Source organism: Patagioenas fasciata, chromosome 3 (genome assembly GCF_037038585.1).
Source record: "Patagioenas fasciata isolate bPatFas1 chromosome 3, bPatFas1.hap1, whole genome shotgun sequence".
Lineage (NCBI taxonomy): Eukaryota > Metazoa > Chordata > Aves > Columbiformes > Columbidae > Patagioenas > Patagioenas fasciata.
Genome location: NC_092522.1, coordinates 22,741,871 through 22,762,381, shown reverse-complemented (window position 1 = coordinate 22,762,381; position 20,511 = coordinate 22,741,871). Strand labels below are relative to the sequence as shown.

The 20,511-nt window shown below is 49.4% G+C and overlaps 1 protein-coding gene across 2 annotated transcripts in view; it reads left to right on the top strand.

Annotated features, from left to right (window-relative positions):
• GALNT14 (polypeptide N-acetylgalactosaminyltransferase 14) overlaps positions 1-20,511 on the top strand; it is a 113,472-nt gene that overhangs the window by 69,893 nt on the left and 23,068 nt on the right. For both annotated transcript variants that reach the window (XM_065835786.2, XM_071805941.1), the window contains 7 exons: positions 2,075-2,142; positions 4,680-4,745; positions 6,522-6,643; positions 11,853-11,940; positions 12,620-12,704; positions 14,084-14,187; positions 19,531-19,657. In XM_065835786.2, the coding sequence (XP_065691858.1) occupies positions 2,075-2,142; positions 4,680-4,745; positions 6,522-6,643; positions 11,853-11,940; positions 12,620-12,704; positions 14,084-14,187; positions 19,531-19,657 (660 nt within the window). The remainder of the gene's footprint in view (positions 1-2,074; positions 2,143-4,679; positions 4,746-6,521; positions 6,644-11,852; positions 11,941-12,619; positions 12,705-14,083; positions 14,188-19,530; positions 19,658-20,511) is intronic.

Sequence of the window (20,511 nt, the reverse complement as noted above, 5' to 3'; positions counted from 1 at the left end):
TTAAATATTCCACTGAGCATGATATTGCTCTCCTGTCTCTCCGTACCGACGCTCAGCTGTAGTAATTTGCTGAACTCAGCTCTCGCATATGGGGATTTTTTAAAAATAACAAACCTATTAATAATAATAATTAAAAAACACTTGACAGGTGGGAACAGCACATCTAAATTGCTCTGTGTGCCCCAGCGGGAGGAGGGGTGTTCAGCCACTTTTTCTACTACTTTGTGCAGACTGTGGGCGTTGGCAAGGCAATTTTGTCTGACCCTGCTAGGTGCAAGCCTTGGCACTGCTGGGGTGGCCACAGCAGCTCTTGGCTGTTAGGCTTTTTTCTTCTCCCCACCCCAGCCTTAACATGCAAAGCATCTGAAGTGGGGGGAAAATCATGGCTTTTGCCAAGATCTGCAAACTGGAGGAGGCTGGAATGGTGTTTCCAGGGAAAGGAGTTCCTGGAAGTGATTTTTAAGGAGTTCTGCAAGGGAGGTGCCAGCCTTACCCACTCTGGTCTGAGATCAACCCCCATTTTTTCAGGATTTCTGCTGAAAACAAACCAAACCAAACCATGGAGGGAGGATCCATTTCAAGCATCTGCCTTAGGGTGTCTTGTTCTCCTTCCAGAAAAAAACAGCTCAACTCTTTCTTCCTCTAGAGGGTTGTAACTCCAGCACCTGGCAGAGTGGGGGGACACCAGCAAGTCCCTGGCAATGGGCACAGACGCTCCCTGTCCTCCTGGGTGGGGTGGGCTTGCGGTTTTTCATCAAGAAGGTTTCATCAGAGAAATGCAGTCCTTTGGCTGAACGTGCTCAGATACCTGAGGGTGAGGCTGTGAGACCCCTCTGGGTTCTGCCAGCTGGGCTGATGGCTCCTTGCCACCTGTGTCCCCCTGGGATCCTGCCCTTCAGAGCCCTCTTGCCTAGGATCTGGGCCAGGGATGTGTTTTTCAAAGGCTCCTGGGTTGGGAGAGGTGGGGGGGAAAACTGTTTATAAGAATCTGGAGGTATCTGGAGGTATTAGGGGTTTGAAGGTCATTAGCCTGCAGGGTACCTGCCCTCTTATGCCAGGGGGAGGTTTGAAGGTTTTCTCCAAGCCCGACCATAAGGCAAACTCAGGTGTGAAATTTGGGGGGCCTTTAAATCTTGTTGGAAGAGAAAAAAAACATGCTCAGGATGAAGGCAAAGAAGTTTAAATGCTGGACAAGCCTGTACAACCCAACTGGCATTATCAAAGTGCACTTAGGAGATTTTTGGGATACCCTGGGGTTTCTACTTCAAGAAGTCAGGCTTGACCCTTTGCCTGTGCAGGATTTTACACACGTGTAATTCTGCCAACCTCTGCGCCATGTGAGAAAGGGGAAGAACAGGTCTAGACTTTTTAATAATAAGAAGAATAATAAAGAAAACCCTCGGTGGCATAATTAAGGGAAGATTGTAGCTTTCAGCCATGTTTCACAGTGTCTGTCCACCTGAAGGGAGCTGTGAACCACATCCTCCAGCCTCTCTCTTTCATTAAATAGGCGGGCTCCAACCCTGCTCTTATCCTCTCGGCAGTCTCTGAAACGCAGTCAGCTTATGGATAAAAACAGGAGTTGTCCTGCCGCAGCTGTGAGCTCTGTAAAGATGGGTTTGAGCTGGGTAATTTTCTCTGTGTTGGCCCTGCTGTTGGTGGACACCATATCATTAGCCCCAGGGGCGGTGGTGGGGTGACGGCAGCTTTGCTGTAAGCCCCGTTAGGAAACTTGGTGCTATGTGCACGTTGCTGAAAAGCCCGTTTCTCCTGGCTTTACGTGGTGCTCTGCTTTTGCTCGCAAAGGTGGTAAAGGGTGAATCTCAGCTATTTCCTAGGAATACCAGATGCTTGGCTCTTAGATCAGGCTACAGGCAGCTGATAGCTGGGCAGTGTAGGTTACCAGGGGGTGGGGGGTGGAGGTTTCTGGAACTTATCTAGTATATCTTTTCTGGAAATCCAAGCCCAGTGTTCTGTGCTTTGGAAGGGACCAGTTCCTAGGCTTTTCCACCCTGTTTGCTGGGTTATTGAGTCGGTCAAGCATTGTCATGCATTTTCTCTCTTCATTCTTTAGCGTGCTGAACCGCACTCCAGTGCACCTCGTCCATGAAATCATACTAGTGGATGACTTCAGTGATGATCGTAAGTGACCCTTTCTATGTTAAAAGTGAGAGGCCAAACCAGAAAACAGTGAGAGACTGGGATTTACGCAGAGAGTGGGGAGAGTTTGTCAAAGTGGAAGGAGATTTAAAGCTCCAGAGGCATGGAGGGCAAGCCCTGCTGTGCCAGGTTTGCATCGCCACGTGGAGAGTTCAAATTTCAAATAATCAAGCCTCTTCTCATGAAAATAATACAAGAAAAGCGCATGGCAAATCATTTTTATGCCCAGCAGACATGAATCTAGTTCTCACCTGGTTGTATCCCGCCATAGCCGTGGTGTGTTTGGTCTGGCGTTCAGCTGCAGCCAGGAGCAATTCTGGGTTGGCACCACTGGAATTGCACGAGATAATGATAGTCTGACCCTCTTGACATATGCATATGTTCTGCATACATTTATGTAGGTGGCCAGCAACTCTTGACTGGTATTTTTCACCCTGTTTTTCATCCATGTAAGGAGGATTTCCTAGATGGGTGACCCATTTCTGAGATGCACCATAAATAGTGTTGTGTGCCACAGACAGCCCACATCCTCCTGCCATTCTCTCCCAGTTAATAGTGTGACTCAAGTGAAATCAATAGGTGTGATCTGCAGCAGAAGCTGGTAGCTGAAGCCCCAGGGGCTAAAGACCTTGCCTGGTGAGATGGGCGCGTGGAAGATCCAGGTGCTGAGAGTAAGTGCTCAAAAAACTGTCTCGGGCATAAAAAGGATGATAAAATACACCTAGGCTGAGTGGTCCATGGCACTTACATTTCAAGGAGCTGCAAAATGTAGCCATTAACTAGGAAACATGAAAACAAAACCAGAGAGGTGTGGGTTTTTTTTTAAAAAAAAAAAAGCATCTATGCTTTGCTTTTTTATGTTATAAATAGGCACTGCCTCGGAGAGCATTAGGGACAGATTTCACTTGAGACTCACTTCTTGGCATTGACACCTCCCTGGGAAAGTGCTGAAGCCAGGGGAGTAGGTTGCAGTGATTACAGTGAGCTTTGGAGTGACTCCAGCACATGGGGGTACCAGGCTGGGCAAGTCTGGAGACCAGGAGAGCGTCTGTGACGGAGAAAAGGAGCAGGTGCAAGGACTGGAGCTGCCCTGGCATACAGCAGAGCAGGCTTTTGGAAGGGTAGAGGAAGTACATGCTGGGTTTTAGCTAAATAGACAAAGCACTTGCCTCCCTGAAAGGAGAAGCATTTGTAGAAATGCAGTTCCCCTGTTGCAGTGTGCCCAGTGACATGAGCTGGGGAGAAGCAGCAGGGTGGGGTTTAAATTCATCCCAGGGCATCAGGGGGAAGCCCATTCCCATGTAACTTAGGGCAGCCCCTTGGCTGCTTGAAATCAGTACTTCTCAGCTGTCTTACATCTTCTTTCCTGTGATAGTCTGAGCCTGTTGGCATCTGTTCTGCATGCATTTACATAAAATGCATGTGTTTGTGTAACACGCTGCACACAAAAACAGTCAGTATTTTCCCCACAATCCAACCCAAACGATTGATATTTTTATTTCGTGCCCAGCTGCGTGTTGTTCCTCACCTCTCTCTGCCCGCTGACCTTTTATTTGCTGGGATGCAGTAGTTCTGCATGAGGGTTCCCACTATTGCTGGCAAATTTCTATCATAGGTACATAGCCAGCCCCTGCCACTTCAGCTCTCCTGGTGTGTGCAGAGCAACTCGGCTCTGGACCTGAGTTGTTTGGGGTAGGGATACGGGGATGTTTCCTCTTTGCAAAGACTGCTGGAGGAAGTGAAAGCACTCAGAGGTGTGCACAGGGATGGGGCACGTGGATGTGTGTCTATAGTGCCGAAGAAGAAGAGGCAGAGAGGCATGAAGGGGCTGTAGAGGCCACAGCATGGGGAGACTGAGCAGGCTGTGATGGGTGCACCTGCCTGCAGACCCAGCTCTGGCATCCTCCACCTTACTGGGAGAAATCCAGGTGAGGAGGGATGCTGGGGCTGCAGGCAGCACCAGGGCAATGACAGTGGCAGCATCTGCAGGTGGGCTTGCAGGAGGTCCCCAGCTCAGGTGTGGGTGGCTGTCGGGCCTCTCTACCCCATGGAGCTGCTGCCCAGGGTATGGGGAGCCCTGAGCTGCTCCACGGATCTCTCTTTGACCACCCCTTTCTCCTCGCTGAGGACTCACAGGCCACCTCCGGAAGCTCTGGCCCCACCAGGCAGACATGCATCAAACAACTGATGTGTTGCTTTGCAGCTACCAAAACCAGTCATTTGCATTAACCTGCAAAAAGTCAGATTCTGACCCAAACCAGAGCTCTTCTACACTGACTGTATAATGCAATTCAGCTGTTCTCTGTGTAAATCCATGGGCTTTACACTAGTTTTATGAAAACTGCTGTTCTGCCGGTCCTGGGTGAGCCGAGAGGTGAGGCTGTTGTGCCCTAACAAGCCATCAGGCCCCCATGACAGGGTCCTCTCCCTGCTCCAAATTTCCCCTGGGACTTTTTCTGCTGCCAGAGCCACCACCTGAGGGCTGCTGGGTGACGTGTCCTCCATTTGTGTTTCCCAAGCTGACGACTGCCGCTTGTTGGGCAAGCTACCCAAGGTGAAGTGCTTGCGGAACGGACGGCGAGAAGGTAAGAGCTGCCTGCCCATGGCCCCAGTGGGAAACCCAGATTTTGGGAGGCATGAGAACGATGGAGCAGTGGGGGAACCTCAGTGGAGTGGATGATAAGAGAGGTCAGCAGTTCTTGGGATTGGGGTGGGGGAGGGGAATGGGATGACAACAACACACTGATAGAAGGAGACATGATAAAGAGCTGAAAGTCGAAATGAATTCCCCCTGTAAAATATGGGACTATTAAGATATCCAATGAGGCTCAGCTGTAGCTTATTAGCCAGAAAATTAGAACAGGCAAAACAAAGCCCCAGGTCTTATTTTTAAAGATGTTTGCTCTAACGAAAGAGAGGAGATCTGTTCCTGCTGCTTCTCTGGGATTTTTTTTTTAATAATTAATTGTAATTGAAAGATTAAGAATGGCTATATGGAGGATGAATGTATGTCCTACTGGGATGCTGCTGGCAACCTTTTGAGACATTTTTCAGCTCCCCATTGTCTGAATGGGTGTTTTCGAGTCCTGCTTTTCAGTATTAGAAAAACAAAAAACAAAGAAGTTTTTTCATGCTGAAAATTGAAGGTGTGAGTCTGGGTGTGTGCTGGGTTGGAAAGATGGGGAAGCAGAGAGGGTTTGTCTGTGGATTTTTTCTGCAGAAGGTTTCAGCTCTGCAGGCCTGGTGTGAGGGTGGCATCGCACTCCCCATGGGTGTATGAGACATAGCTGCATTGGCAGGAGTGTAGGAGTGCTCTCCATAGGTCTGCACCTCCTTTTCACCCTTCTTCCTTGTGTTATTGGGGTACATATATGCTCACTCCAGCACTGGATGGACCTGCAGGTATTGGTGTTCTGTAAAGCACTCAGGATTTGGGATCCCTGCCCAGAGAGCTTATCTCGCTTAGTAGGTCACTGAAGCTGTGTCCCTCAGGACCTGCCCAGATTTGGAGAGGGCTAGGGTGGATACAACAGAACATGCCTATCCACAAGGTCTTAGAAGTTGCAGGAGAGATACGGGGACATCCTGCGTTGCAGGAGGTGACCTTGGCCGTCGCTGGATTGCTCCAGGCTTCATTCTCCAGTCCCTCTCCCTCCTGCTCAGAGGCTGTTCTTTGACCCCTTTCCTCTAGGGAATTTTAATATGAAATTCAGTGACCTCCTTCTGCATGGACCAGAGGTGCCACTGCTCCCGAAACCCTTATGTCTCTCTTTATCTGCCCCTGTCTCCTCCTGTATTACCACTGTTTCTTACTCATCAAGAAGCTCTGCTCCCCTTGAGCAACGTGCATGTCCTGTTTGCCAACAGACCGTCTCCTTTCTTATGTTTAAGTTCACCTGAGCATCAGATGCAGGCAGGAGGGGTGTTGGAAAGCTGGTTTACTCCTGTCTAAATTGGCAATTCTCCACAGAAAACCCACCCTCAACTCCCCTGGCCCATTCCTTGCTGACTTAGGTCAGTGTTAGATTTATTGCTTGTAGGAGGTTATGGAAGCATTTTGACTCCTGTTTTTCCTCAGAAGGTGATAGCAGAAATAATTGCACAAATTAAGGATTGGCATAAATGCTATGAATCGTAAATCTAGGTGGACCCATTTGTTTGCTTTGGTGACCCTGGGAGATGGTTGGCATGCCTTGCAGCACTGGGAAGGAGACAAAGAACCCGAGCCATGTTTTATCCGAATGGGATTTTGATGGGTCAAAGCCCAAGGGACACCTTGAGTGCAGGAGATTGTGCTGGAGGAGCCCAGGGACATTGCCCAGCCATCTGGCTGGCAGCTGACATGGTGTGTCCCTGAACAGGTCTGATCCGGTCCCGAATCCGAGGGGCAGACGTGGCACAAGCAGGAGTCCTGACCTTCCTTGACAGTCACTGCGAGGTTAATAAGGACTGGCTGCTCCCTCTGCTGCAGAGGATCAAAGAGGTGAGTCCTCCTGAGAGACAAGGGCCACCCTCGGGAGATGCGTTGCTGACATGCACCTCCTCTTCCCTCTCAAGAGGCATGACCACCTAACCGTAGCCAACTGCATGCAGGCATCCGATTAAGAAAATGATGATATTGTGGGCTGCAAAGCGGTATTTTCTGGTCTGTCTTCACCCAACAGGCAGGTGGGGTTGTCTTTGTGGCTGGGAGAACGTGTGGGTGGGTGGGATGAGGTGCATCCTGGGGCAGTGAGGCTCTAACCACCAAGCACAGATTGAGTGGTGAAAGGGGAATAGGTGGGCAGTGCTCCAGCAGAGGTTTTAATTAGGCTCATGTGAAATGTTCAGTGCTGATGATTTGAGGGAGTGACGGCTCCTTGAATAGGGGCCGAATTTAATTTCACACAAATTAAGCGCTAATAAATTGATTTAATAGGATTTAAATTCTGCTGATTTTGGAGCAGACAATGACATTTGACTTTCGCAGGCAGCGACTCTCTCCCAAGACAAGTGCACAGAGTCTCTTGGCACCTTGTCACTCGAGTCAAAGGAGCTCTGTGCTGGTGACCCACTGCCATGGCGCAGGGGATGAAGCCTTCAGCTCAGTTGTGGATGCATGGTCCTTTCCCTTCACCGTGCCTTGTTCCCTGATCCTTGCTATGCCTCTGATTGCTAGTATTTCATAGAATCAGTTAGGACCTTTAAAATCATTGAATCCAACTGTTAACCTAGCACTGCCAAATCCACCACTAAACCATGTCCCTAAGCACCACATCTCCACATCTTTTAAACACCTCCAGGGATGGTGACTCAACCACTGCCCTGAGCAGCCTGTTCCAGTGCCTGACAACCCTTTCCAGGAAGAAACTTTTCCTAGTATTCAATTTAAACATCCCATGGCACAAGTTTAGGCTGTTTCCTCTTGTCCTGTCACTTGTTACCTGGGAGAAGAGCCCAACACCCTCCATGCTACAACCTCCTTTCAGGCAGTTGCAGACAGCGATAAGGTCTCCCCTCAGCCTCCTTTTCTCCAGGCTGAACAGCCCCAGTTCCCTCAGCCGCTCCTCATCAGACTTGTGCTCCAGACCCCTCACCAGCTTCGTTGCCCTTCTCTGAACTCTCTCCAGCACCTCAATGTCTTTCCTGTAGTGAGGGGCCCAAAACTGAGCACAGGATTCAAGGTGGGGGCCTCATCAGTGCCACGTGCAGGAGCATGGTCACTTCTCTAGTCCTGCTAGCCACACTATTTCTTATTACTCAGTAGTTTTAAAATTACTTAATTATGTTGAAACAGGGGCAGCTGAGGAGCAAGGGGAAGCCAAGGTGGTGGGTTATGGAGAAAGCAGCTGAGCTGCTGTTCATGGTGCCCTTTGTCCAAGACATCCTGCTTTTCACAGCTCCAGAGGAGACGACTGTGCTGGCTGGGATGAGTGTCACCTGTGCACAGCAGGGATGTGACAGGTGAAGGGGATCACAGCGCTGGGACAGATCCCTCTGCAGTGGGTGAGGACAGTTGATGCTGCAGGCACTCACAGAGCAGCCAGCGCTGGAGAGGTCCCAACCTTGTTTTGCAGACTGGGCCACAGTGCTGCTGATAAATGGTGATAAAATGAAAAATTATCGATTGCAGTTCCGGTGGAATTATGAGAACACGTGCTATGAAACCCTACTTGAGCCTTGTAGTTGGCCTGCTCCAGGGTGGAATTCACCACTACATTTGACTGCAGCAGTTGTTTCTTTGGGCTTTTTTAAGGCAGGCATTCCTTGCTCTCTGCTGTAACCTTGCTGCAGTTCAGTGGGGAATATCCAGAGCAATTGCCCCTTTCCCAGGCAGAGCTTTTGATGTGTTTAGGCAGGAGAAGTGCAGTGGTGGCAGCAGAAGGGGGCAGGCAGAGCTGCTTTCCTGCACAGCGCTGGGACTGTGCCCCACAGCTGGCACCCATAGGGTAGATGAAGGTGGAGGCCACATGCGGCATCACCACAGGAGTTTCACTGCACTGTGGTCTGAATATAGCACCACATGCAAATGTTGCTTCTGTTAATTTCTTTTAATTTGCTCTTCTGGGTTAAATCTTTCTCCTGCTGGAAGTAAGGCAGTTGGTAAGCTTGTGCTGCTGCTCATGCCAGACTTCCTTACTCAAGGAAGAAATTTTTTACAATGAAGGTGTTTTACAATGGAACAGATTGCCCAGAGAGGTGGTAGGTGCCCCATCCCTGGAGACATTCAAGGCCAGGCTGGACAGGGCTCTGAGCAACCTGATCTGGTTGAAGACATCCCTGTTTATTGCAGGGGTTGAACTAGATGAGCTTTGAAGGTCCCTTCCCACCTAAGCTGCTCTGTGATTTTGTGATCCTGCAGGATAAGGGCAGAGAGCCCTCTATTTCCTTCTTCCCATGGCCACTGTACCCATCCTTTCCATCAGGGTTAAAATATTGATCAATGAAGTGTATGAAATGTTACTGCTGCCACCTTCAGGCTGTGCTAAAGAGATGGCTTCCCTGTCTGACCGCTGCGGTGAGGATTAGCCACCCACCGTGTTACTCCTAGGAACAGTCTGCTTTGAGCTGATGTGATTTCAGTTTCAAGCAGAGGAGCGGTGGGTGCCTCAAAGTACGTCTGGCATGTTCGACACCACCAGCCACCCCATGCGTCACTGCTCTTTTATTTTCTCAGCCAGAGAAGCTATTCCTCAAGCTTTCTGTGGTAGGAAACACCAGAGAGCAGGTGTACCACCATGCACCCGCGTGAAGGTGCCCCTCAAGCCCCACGTCAAACTTTCCTAGCTGTTGATGGTGTCTCCCCCAAGGCCAATGCTCACTTATGGGTGTGGGCAGCACGTACTCAGAATATGGATTTAGAAACATGCAGGACTAGAACGTCTAAGAGCAAGTGATGAGGTGTGGGGGGAAGAGAGGAGGTCCAGGGGGCCTTGGACCAGTGCCTGGGAGGGTGCATGTCCCAGGGAGCAGTAGCGACGGTGGGTGTTTCGTACCAGCATATTTGCAGGTGTATGACTGTGAGCATGTGGGCATGGGCTCTTGTTTTTAGTTACTGAACAAATATCTCTAAAGCCATTAACTGTGCATTTCAACTGAATAATTTTTCTAAAAATGCAATTATCCAGCCCAAGGTGTTTTTACAGTATGACTCAATGAGCTCACCCCAAAATTGGATTTTCAAATGGCACTGGGTGAAGCAGTGGATGGTGACCCCCCATTTCCAGCTCAAGAACCTCTCCCAGTTTGGTGCTTTCCTGGGGCAGAGTGAGGCAGGTGAGGGGCATCCTGGCCGTCTTGCCTTGTGTATTGCTGCTGTGGGCCCAGGGAAGCAACCGTGGCCATTTTTGTTGACCATTACTAGGTCATGATGTAGAGGGTGGGAGACAAGCTGGAGTCAAGGTCCTTTTCCAAGGTTGAAATGTATCTGTTGTCTGTAGGACTGTTTCAGAGTTTCTTCCTGTTGATTTAGTTCCATAATTTAGCTTGTTTGAGAAGTTCTTTGGAGAAATGCATTCTCAGGTTTTTGAGGATTTCATTTTTTGAAACTGAAGATTTGGGTGTTGTTGAGATTAACATGCCCTGGCATGGGAGGGTATAAAAAAACCCCAGAAATGTGAAGCTGCCTATTATGAGATCTGGTACTCAACCCAGAATAAATCATAGCAACAGTGCTGTGCTCTTGAGCATGCCATGTTTTTCTTTAGAGGGTCAGAGAGACCTTTGTGAAAGCTGAGTAAATGTAAATGTTCCCAGGACACGGCAGAGAAAGTGAGGCAGGGAGAAGGTTGCGCTGCTGAAGGCTAGCATTTTGTAGTCATGCACTCAGCCAAAATGTTAAAGGGTTATTTCTTGCAAGTTGTGTCATTCAATGAGTAGGAGTGGAATCGAAATTGGGGATGAGTGTCAGCTAGTTAGAAGTGCTCACCAGTAAGATGATGAGGGGCAAGTTTTAAATTATTAGATACGGTCCTTTCCCTTCAGTGTTTGGCATGCAAAGCAGATGCATTGCTTAAAACCTTTCCCCTGCCCTCAGGATACTAAAGGATGCTTGTGTACACCAAGCTGTGGCAGCTTAGGAAGAACTATGATGGGTTTGAAAGGCTCATCATGCTCAGACCTGGCTTGAGTTTGTGCGGTGAGTAGGTACAGCAGACCTTGACCTTTTGATGGGATGTTTGAGTTGCAGAAAGCCATGGCAAGACTCCTGACTTGATGTTGTTATGGAGATATCAAGTATTTTTCATGCTCATTTGGAAAAGCTGAGCTCTAGTTCAGCTCCCAGCTCATGGCCTTTAGTTACTGCTGCTGACAATTGCATTTGAATACTTTGTTAGGACTAATTTCTAAACCAAAATCTTTTCTGAGCGAGAGAGCAAGCCGGTGTGTGCTCAGATGCTTTCCTTTGCATGGCTGTGAAAAACAATTTGATCTGGCAAGAGTAAAAGCTTGAAGTTTGAGCTATAATTGGAGTTTGGGATTTTTGAAAAGAAAAAAGGAGATAAGAGACCAGTCAAAGCTGTCAGAGTCTCTTCCTCCTGTAGATATTTTTGTTCATAACTGTTTGTATAATCTCTTTGCCCATAAGAAGATGTTAATTAAACCACCACCAACTATTTAAAATAATTTAGGTCTTTTTTTTTTTTTTTTAACCCTTTCACACCTTTGGCAAAACTCTGGCTGTATCCCTGTAGTTTGTACATTTAAAAAACAGCTGTATTTAAGCTGCTTGATTGCCTGTGTTTTTCCTCTGTCATAACCTGACTTCTGAAATCCGGTAAAAAGTATTTAAGGGAGGTGAAAGGTGAATACAGCGGTCCATTTGCAAAAGGCAGAGGGAACTTTGCATCTAGCCAAGTTGGACGCTGAGTGCACACAAAGCCTGTGGAGGGAGAGACTGCGGGTGAAGGCAAAGCTGGAGAGGGATGCTGGCTCAGCAGCCCAGCAGCACACCAGCCTCTTTCCCAGCAGAGAGGGTGCCTGTCTTCCCAGGCTCACAGCAATTCCTCTGCCACTTGGTGCTGCTGCCATTGATTCCGTGGTTGAAGTGATGTGATGGCTGAGGAAGAGGCAGTGATGGGCACTTGTCCTTGACAAACCTGAACGACACCAAGATTTCCAGCCACTTGATGTCTCTGGGAGTTTAGAGCATCCCTTGACCAATTTGAGTGGTGTGATCTGAAATCATGGGTTGTTACGCTTCTACTTTCCAGGATCCTACCCGAGTGGTCAGCCCTGTTATTGACATCATCAACTTGGACACTTTTGCCTATGTGGCGGCTTCCTCGGACCTCAGAGGAGGTAAGTCCAAGCTGTGGGCACGTCCCATGGGTGTCTGTCCTGTGGTGTGAACATGCATTGGCCTGGGGAGCTGGTGGCTCTGCACCACACTGCTGGCTCCCACTGTCTTGCAAAAAGCACATTAGCACTGTTCAGTGCTCCCTGCTGGTTATTTACAGGCTATTTTAGAGACAGGTAAGTGTGGCGTGAGGAATGGTGTTTGCTGCAGTGGGTAAGGCGGTCAAGCAAGAAAGAAGGGTCATGTCAAAGCCACCCTTGGCAGCTCTGAAAGTTGGGCCGCCAGTAAAAAGAGATGGGGGATGTCTAGGCAGCAAATGGAGGATGCAGCTGTAGTGCTTATTAGTATGTCTGCGCTATTTGTAGCACACAGTATCCATCAGAGCGTGTATCTGTGTGCACAAGGGGATGAAGTAAGGTTTCATCAGTAGATTGAATTCTGACTTTTCCTGCCTTCGGAGTGCTTGACTTTGTAATTGTAACGCAATGAGTTGGGTTTTCGTTTGTGTGCAGTAGTAAAATACATTTGTTGCTGGACTCTTCTCTCAAGAGCTGCAACTCCATGGCTTGAATCATCTGAAAGTGGGGAATATACTCCATTAGACACAGCTTCTGTGGCCTGCATTACCTCCTAATCCATACCCATTTCTAATTTCCTCATGGTCCTCTACTTTGGTTTTAGGTTTTGACTGGAGTCTGCATTTCAAATGGGAGCAGCTTTCCCCAGAGCAGAAAGCCAAACGACTTGATCCCACTGAACCCATTAAGTAAGTCAAGAGGGGAAAGGAGGCACCTGAGAAACATGGGGCAGGACAGGCATCTCATCTGACTTCATGTGTACCACCATGCACTTCAGCAGTGCATGCTGTCCTTCCAGGACAGCTCTGAACTTTTTATACCTGTAGTAAGATCCTGTCTAGCTCAGGTTTGGCAGTATAACTTCACTTCCCAACACTGAAGCCTGAGGTTGCTACAAAGGTAGAAAAGGTGTATTTATGGTCGTTTGTGTTTTGGTAGTGCTAAAGAGGCTGAATATGGGAAAAAGCCCAGTGCTCTAGACTCCCGCTTCTCTCAGCTCAGCTGTCACTTAAAAATAAGTCGGTGTCCTCAGCCCACTTGATAAAAATGTGGTGTCTAGTCCAGCCTTTCCAGATCTGTGCTGCTCTTCTGGACCTTGCTGAAGACACCTCAGAAATTGAGGATGTGCAGGAGAGGGAGCAAAACTGAACAAGAGAGATGCCATCTGTCCTCATGCAGCAGGATGGAGGGAGTCCCTCCTGCTGAAAATCTCTCCTGGCAGCAAGCCGAGTGCTGGTGTCTGCATCCCCAGCCGTGAAGCACTGGGGTGTGCAGCATGGAGGAGACCAAGTGTTGGGCGAAGCTCAGGGCCTGGGAAAGCTTGCTGCTTCTCCCTGGGATGCTGGTGTTAAGAGGAGCTCTCAGTGGCTTCCTGAGGGGCACATTCCTGGTCATCCTGCCATGTAGGGCACTGTGCAGACCCGCCCAGGGCAGCAGTCACCCCAGCTCCTCCCCAGCCCACACTGAGGCATCCACACTGTCTGCGACTGAATGGAGATGGGAATTGTGCCAGCAAATGGCGAGTCTCCTCAAGCTGTCTTCTGGTCTGCCTGCCCCTCCTCCATGGACCTTCTCTGTGTGGTTTTCTTAGCTAATCCAAAGAATAAAAAATAACCCTGTTTTGAAATAAAGATCACGCAGCTTGTGATGGCTTTTAAAAAGCCATTCTGAATTGGCTCTGCTTTCCCCTCCCCAGTGGAATGGTGCTCTTAATAGGCTGGCTCCAGGCAAAAAGCCCGTCTGAGTGAATAACCCCCCGAGCGCTAAGTGCATTTTTGATGTTGAAGCCTACAATCAGGGCTGTGAACTTTGGGCTTGTAGGAGTTGTGCTGACGGGTACATTACCCAGTCATTAAGTGCCAGGCATTTTATGACTGACAGCAAAATACCAAGGCAGCTGAAAGAAAGACTGAGATGCTTTTTGATGTGTGTTGTCTTTGTTTGGTAAGAAAGAGATACGTAGGTAATGTCCTGACGATGGAAGAGGAAGGGAAGGGCTGCTTCTGTGCATCCAGGTGCTGCAACAGGGTTTGAGAGTGTGTCCTTCCTTCCCTTACCCATTCTGCAGGACTCCCATCATTGCTGGTGGGCTGTTCGTGATAGACAAAGCCTGGTTCAACCACCTGGGGAAGTATGACAGTGCCATGGACATCTGGGGCGGGGAGAACTTCGGTGAGTCTCTCTTCTTCCTCCTGCGCCTTGCTGTGTTGGCTTCTTTTCCTGAGTCATGCCAGATGCATACAAGCTCATTTTGGACTTCGCTTTGAATACTCTTCATGGTTTCCCTCACATTCATAGGTTGCGGTCTCAAGGACCATAATAAGGAATGGAAGGAATCCAGTACCCATGAATTATGGGAAGTGAGCAATTATGTGTACTTGGGACTCCCAGCCTTCCATGTTGCTTTGATTGCTATAGGTAGATGCCCTAAACCACAGAGTTTTCAGCTTTGGTGTTACCAGTGGATGAAAGAACACCACAGACACCCTGCAATTCCTTCCTGATCTTATTTACTCATTAATAAAGCAAAGGCATATCTTATTCTATTGCCTGATGACAGCATTTCGGAGCTATGTAATCAGGAGTCAGTGCCTCCTGGAATCTGCAGAGTGCCTGAAACAGTAGCTCTATCAGCATGCTGCAAGCAGGTCACAAAGTAACATGGCTGCTTATCTGTTCCTCTATCTCCAGGTGGCTCAGCACTGCCAGGCTCCCCTTGGCGCTATCATTTGAAGCTAGAAATGAGGAAGAAATTTTTTACACTGAGGGTGGTGAAACACTGGCCCAGGTTGCCCAGAGAGGTGGTAGCTGCCCCATCCCTGGGGACATTGCAGGCCAGGCTGGATGGGGCTCTGAGCAACCTGATCTGGTTAAAGACTTCCCTGGTCATTGCAGGGGTGTTAGATTGGATGACCTTTGAAGGTCCCTTCCAACCCAAAGTATTCTATAATTCTATTATTTTTCCTGCACAAAAAAAAAAAAAAAAAAAAGGTTAAGAGCTGACCTACATTCAGTCACATCTGTCCATTATGGGGCAAGAGAAATTAAGAAATGTGCCTGCAGACTTCAGAGGGCACATGAAAGAGGTAACAGCCTCTTTGTCCCGTGTCACCATGTCAGCTGGATCAGGCTGGGCTGTTTTCTCTTTGAAGCCAAAGCAATGTTGCAGATCAGAGCAGCAGACTATCTGTGAAAGCAGGAAGAGGTGCTTGATGTCAGGGAGACAGATGAGAACCTGGTTTTAACAGCTCACACCTCTGGGGAGTATGGCTAGCAAGGAAGGAAGGATCTTGTGTCTTAATGCATACAGGGATGCTGTCAGTCATCCAAGGGAGCAGATGCTACCGCCTTGCAGCAGCCCGTCCCCTGCTTGGCACTGTTGTTTCCTTCACATGCCTCTTTCCTCTAGCATATTTTATTTATTTATATCTTGTTATGCAGTAGGATCTCTCGTCTTCGTGCTTTCTCTCTGTGGGTGGGTGTCTTGCCACTGGTCTGACTCAAAGCATCTGCTCGTCTGAGTGAAGTGATTCTGAGAAAAACTTGGAGGGAGCAGCAGCCCTCCCATCTTCCCTGCTGGATCAATGGCCCAGAGAAAGCATTCAAGAAGAGAACTAGACAGGAGGAGAGGGACTGTTGCTGTCTGTCTCTGCTCGTCACTCTTCCCTGACAGCAGCCTGCCTGAGCTGCTCCTGAGAGATGAACAGTGACAGTGCAGCTGGCCCTCCAGGGAGGCTCCATCCTGGCAGCTTGTCCAATGCCCTACAACAGCAGGCATCATGCTCCTTAGGTGTGATTTATGGCCCATGGAATCCTAGAATGGTTTGGGTTGGAAGGGACCTTCAAAGCTCATCCAGTCCAACCCCCTGCAATGAGCAGGGACATCTTCAACCAGATCAGGTTGCTCAGAGCCCCGTCCAGCCTGGCCTTGAATGTCTCCAGGGATGGGGCATCTACCACCTCTCTGGGTAACCTGGGCCAGTGTTTCACCACCCTCATTGTAAAAAAATTCTTCCTCATGTCTAGCCTGAATCACCCCTCCTTTAGTTTAAAACAATCACCCTTTGTACTTTCACAACAGACCCTGCTAAAAAGTCTGTCCCCATCTTTCTTACAAGCCCCTTTTAAGCACTGAAAGGCCGCAATAAGGTCTCCCCAGAGCCTTCTCTTCTCCATGCTGAACAGCCCCGATGCTCTCAGCCTGTCCTCACAGCAGAGCTGTTCCAGTCCTCTGATCATTTCTGTGGCTCCTCTGGCCCCTCTCCAACAGGTCCATGTCTTTCCTGTGCTGGGGGCTCCAGAGCTGGACACAGGACTCCAGGTGAGGTCTCGCCAGAGCAGAGCAGAGCAGAGGGGCAGAATCACCTCCCTCAACTTGCTGGCCATGCTTCTTCTGATGCATCCCAAGATGCCCTTTGGAGTGTAAGGCTTCCCTTACTGGTGCTGTGCCCTGGGAGTCTTGTCCCAACCAAACGTGTGCTGGCTGTGCTGTGGGATGTAACGCTGCCTTGGGGCACTGGCATGGCAAAGGGAACTGGGCAGGTTAACACTGCAACAAAAAAGTGCAGGTCTGCGTAGCAGCAGGGCATGTCCCATCTTTCCCATTGTCCTGAGAGGAGAAACGTGCCTGGCTCAAAGCTGCGTCTCCTGCAGACACAGCAGTCGAGGGCAGCATGTCCCACCACTCCTTTGCACACAGGCAAGGGCAGCTGTGACTCTGCTGGCCCCGATCACTTCTGGGCAGGTGACAGAGGGCAGGAGCTGACTGACCGGCTCCTCATTTTGGGCACTTGCAGTGAACTGTGTTTTTTCTGGTAGCTGAGTCCTGAGAGCATGCAGGACTCTGGTCCTGGGGAGCAGTCACTGCTGCCTTTAATGTTGACTGGGCAGCCAGAGGGGGCTGGAGGCTTCAGGCAAAACAAAAACTAGTGTGTTTGGATTAGAAGAAGGACATTGTGGGTGTTTTACTTCTTAAATTTACTTAATCCGCTGTAGGTGAATTGATGAGTAACGGCAGAAGGACTTGCAGGCCAGCAAGAAGGGTTTAAGTTATTTTGCCAAGCTAAGGCTAAGTCCATTGCACCCCAACACGTACTGCTTGCGTCTCTCCTGGGGGTCACTCGGAGGGGCCACCCGCCCTGCAGACATTCCTCACAGGTCAGGTGAAATACATGGCTACTTCTTGCTCCTCTGAGCTGGCCCCATGCTGTGCCTTCACTGGTGCCTCAGTTTACCTCTTCTCAAGGCATTTAGCTCTTGGCTGCCTGCCTGGAGACCTTGTTTGTTAGGTGCCACAGATGGCTCCATGGGTTATCCCTGTCTGCCAAAACCTGTGCTTTAATTTTCTGCTGGGACTGGAGCAGGGTCTGCAGAGTGCAAGGAATCTGAAGCACAGAGCTCAGACTCTGCCTCCTATCATCTCCTGCCTCCCCAGCACTGTGTTCTTATTCCAGTTTGAGAGATCACCTCAGCTCACCTCTTCATTAGGCTTTAAATTAAGAGCAGGTGAGGACTGAACAGTCTTTCTGTTGTAGTACTTCAGGGAGCTGCTCTTCTCCCAGACTGACCAGAGGGACCAGAGGAGGGGAAGACATGATGCAGCAGCCACGTTGTGGTTTGCAGCTGCTCGGCTGATTGTCCCCGTTGATCGGGCGCCTTTCTGACACACACAGCAATGCTGGTGGTGTGGCCAGCACTGGGACACTCAGGCAAATGAGAGCAACAGCCACGTGCGAGGGGAACTGAGCACAGCAGCTTGGAGCAGCCGCATCCTGCTGTAATCTCATTTCCCCACAGCTGTGAATTAAGGTTGCTCCCAATATAGCACCAGGACAAGGCACAAGGGCACGTTTTATTGGCCTGTTAATACTCAGCGCCGGCGAAAGTGGTGAAGCTCCAGCTGCTGTTGCAGCTCTTGCCTGTAAACACAGCAGTGAAAGGAAGGGGAGGGGAATTCTGGAAAAAAAAAAAACAACAACTTTTCCCTGCTGTGCTTTCCCATGCCAGCCTTTGCTGGCCTCTGCTGCCAGGGGCAGCTGTTGGGGATGGGCTCAAGCCTTGAATTTTGGACCTGGGCATCAAGGCATGAGTGCTTTGTGGCTGTGCCAGCCTCCCGTTTCCATCAGCTCAGAGCAGGCAGGTGTGCTGGGAGCAGGGGCGGGAGTGATGTGAAGGTGCTCCCACCTGTTCAGTGATGTGCACCTCATGGTTGAGCCATGTGTGCCAAGAGTAGATGACTCTGAAGGTCCAGGCTCCAATCCTCCTTTTCTCCTTGAAGCTGTGAGTTGTTTTTGGAGGGGTGGCAGCTTTGTGGGCTAGCAGCGGAGCACAAGGATTCTTGTCCAATCTGCCCAAGTGGCCTTCCCGCCACAGGCACTTGTCTTGCCAACATCCAACCTGGGGACAAGTCATCCTTGTGCTGGCATATGTGAGGGGACTGCCAGGTGCACGAGCTGGCAAAGCTGATGGGTGGACTCCTGTCTGACTTCTGTAGTTAAAAGTAGTATGGAGTGAAAAAGGAGTTCTTAGTTTTGGAGTAAATACATGCTACAGGTAGCTCTATACTGTCGACAGATGATCAAATAGGATGCAGAGAACTGCAGAAGCCTTTTCCTTTTAATTTCATTTCTTTTCCCTGCTGGTTCTGTCTAAGCATGACTTTCTGACAATATAGCTGCATATTCATAGCTTCACAGGCGTTAGGACCAGATGGGCCCATTAGATCAGCCGTTCTGCTCTCCTGTCCTACCTTGCCAGCTAGGATTTCATCCAGCTCCCTGCCAAGAGCCCTGTCACTTTTGGTGTCAATTGAGCCACAAGCTCATTTTCCTCCAGAAGGGCCCTGTAGACCAGCCAGAGAGCAGCCTGGGGCAACTGGGAGGTATTTACCATCCTGACTACTTATCCTGATTTTCTTGGGAAAATCCCTCCAACCAGTGACCTTTGCTTGTGTGAAGGTGTGTGCCTTGTTGGACCACAATGCTGGCACTCAAGTCCCGGAGTACGTGCTGTGCAGGGTAGGCTCCTATCCATTTTGGGACAGGTGATGGATGCACAGCTCTCTGTTCACTTTGCAGAATCAATGGTGGATTTACAAAGATAATGATGGTTATAGTCATTAATAAACAGAATTCATGGCCTCTCCTGGTGAACCTGACAGCCCTTTGGAGGGAAGTGATTCTGAAACAGGCAGCGCAGATGTAATTACAGGAGCACAAAACTGGCAAGATGATTCTGCAATGTAAGCGGGGCTGCATGAAAAGGGACCTACTTACCGTCCTGCTCTTGCCATTGTGATAGCACCTGCTGTGCTATAGGCAGGTTTCAAGTGCCCTGACTTCAAACAGATTGCAAGAAGCTTTGAAATGTGCTTTTAAAGGAGTTGTGCCTAAGGAAGCCTGGCTGGTAATTGATTTACCCCAGTTTAATGTGGCTGAGGATACAGTGAGAGGTAACACCAGGATCCAGCCTGCTCTAGGATAGAAAGACAAAATGCTGAAGCTGCTTCTCTTGTAGAAATCTCTTTCCGTGTGTGGATGTGTGGAGGGAGCCTGGAAATCATCCCCTGCAGCCGTGTTGGACATGTCTTCCGGAAGAAACATCCATATGTCTTTCCAGAGGGAAATGCCAATACATACATTAAGTAGGTGTTTTGTGCTTGCCTGCTTTTTGGGAGATGGAATTAGGTGCTACCTTGCAGGGAAGGGGGGAGCTGAGAAGATGGGGAGGAAGGTTTGTTTGGAAAACTTCGAAATATCCCTGGGCAGGAATCTCCTGAGCCAAAGAAAATCGAGCCAGTACAGCTCTCCCTTAGGATTTCTACCATGTCGAGAATATGACAGAAATGGGGCACTTAGATGGTACCTTTCATCAGCACAGAAGTGGAAGGATGGCCCCAGCATCTTCATGAGCTCTAGCTACCATAACAGCAAATGGTTTAGACGCTAGGGTCATCAGAACAAATTTATAATGACCTGAAATCAGGCTATGCCAGCAATGTCTGTCAGTACCCAGCGACCTTAGCTGAGGGCTGAGTGTGGCTCAGCTGAACCAGAAAATTTGGTTCCTGATGCCTGTGCGAGAGGGGAGCTGAGCAGCATCCCGGAGCGGGTGGCTGCACCTCTGGGCTGGTGCTGCCTCTTGAGCAGGGGCAGCGATGGGCTGCACCTCGCTGGTGGGGACACCAGAGGAACTGCCAGGGTGTCCCAGCTGAAGGGGACCTGTCGTCACATGCAGGAGTGGAGACTGAATCACGTACTGAAATGCCTGGCTGAAATGGGCTAAGAACCTGGAAAGGGCAGTCCAGAAGTGGGAATCAGCATGGGAAAGGTGACAGGAGCAGCTAGTGAAGGCAGGGAGGATTTCCTCCTCTTTTAGATCATGAGGCTGAAGGTTGTCCATTAAGCAAATGACAAACACCAGAGGCACTTATACTTAATGCAGGGTTGTTTCTCAGCTAAACTGCATTTGTGTGTGTTTACACACCAGGTATCCCTT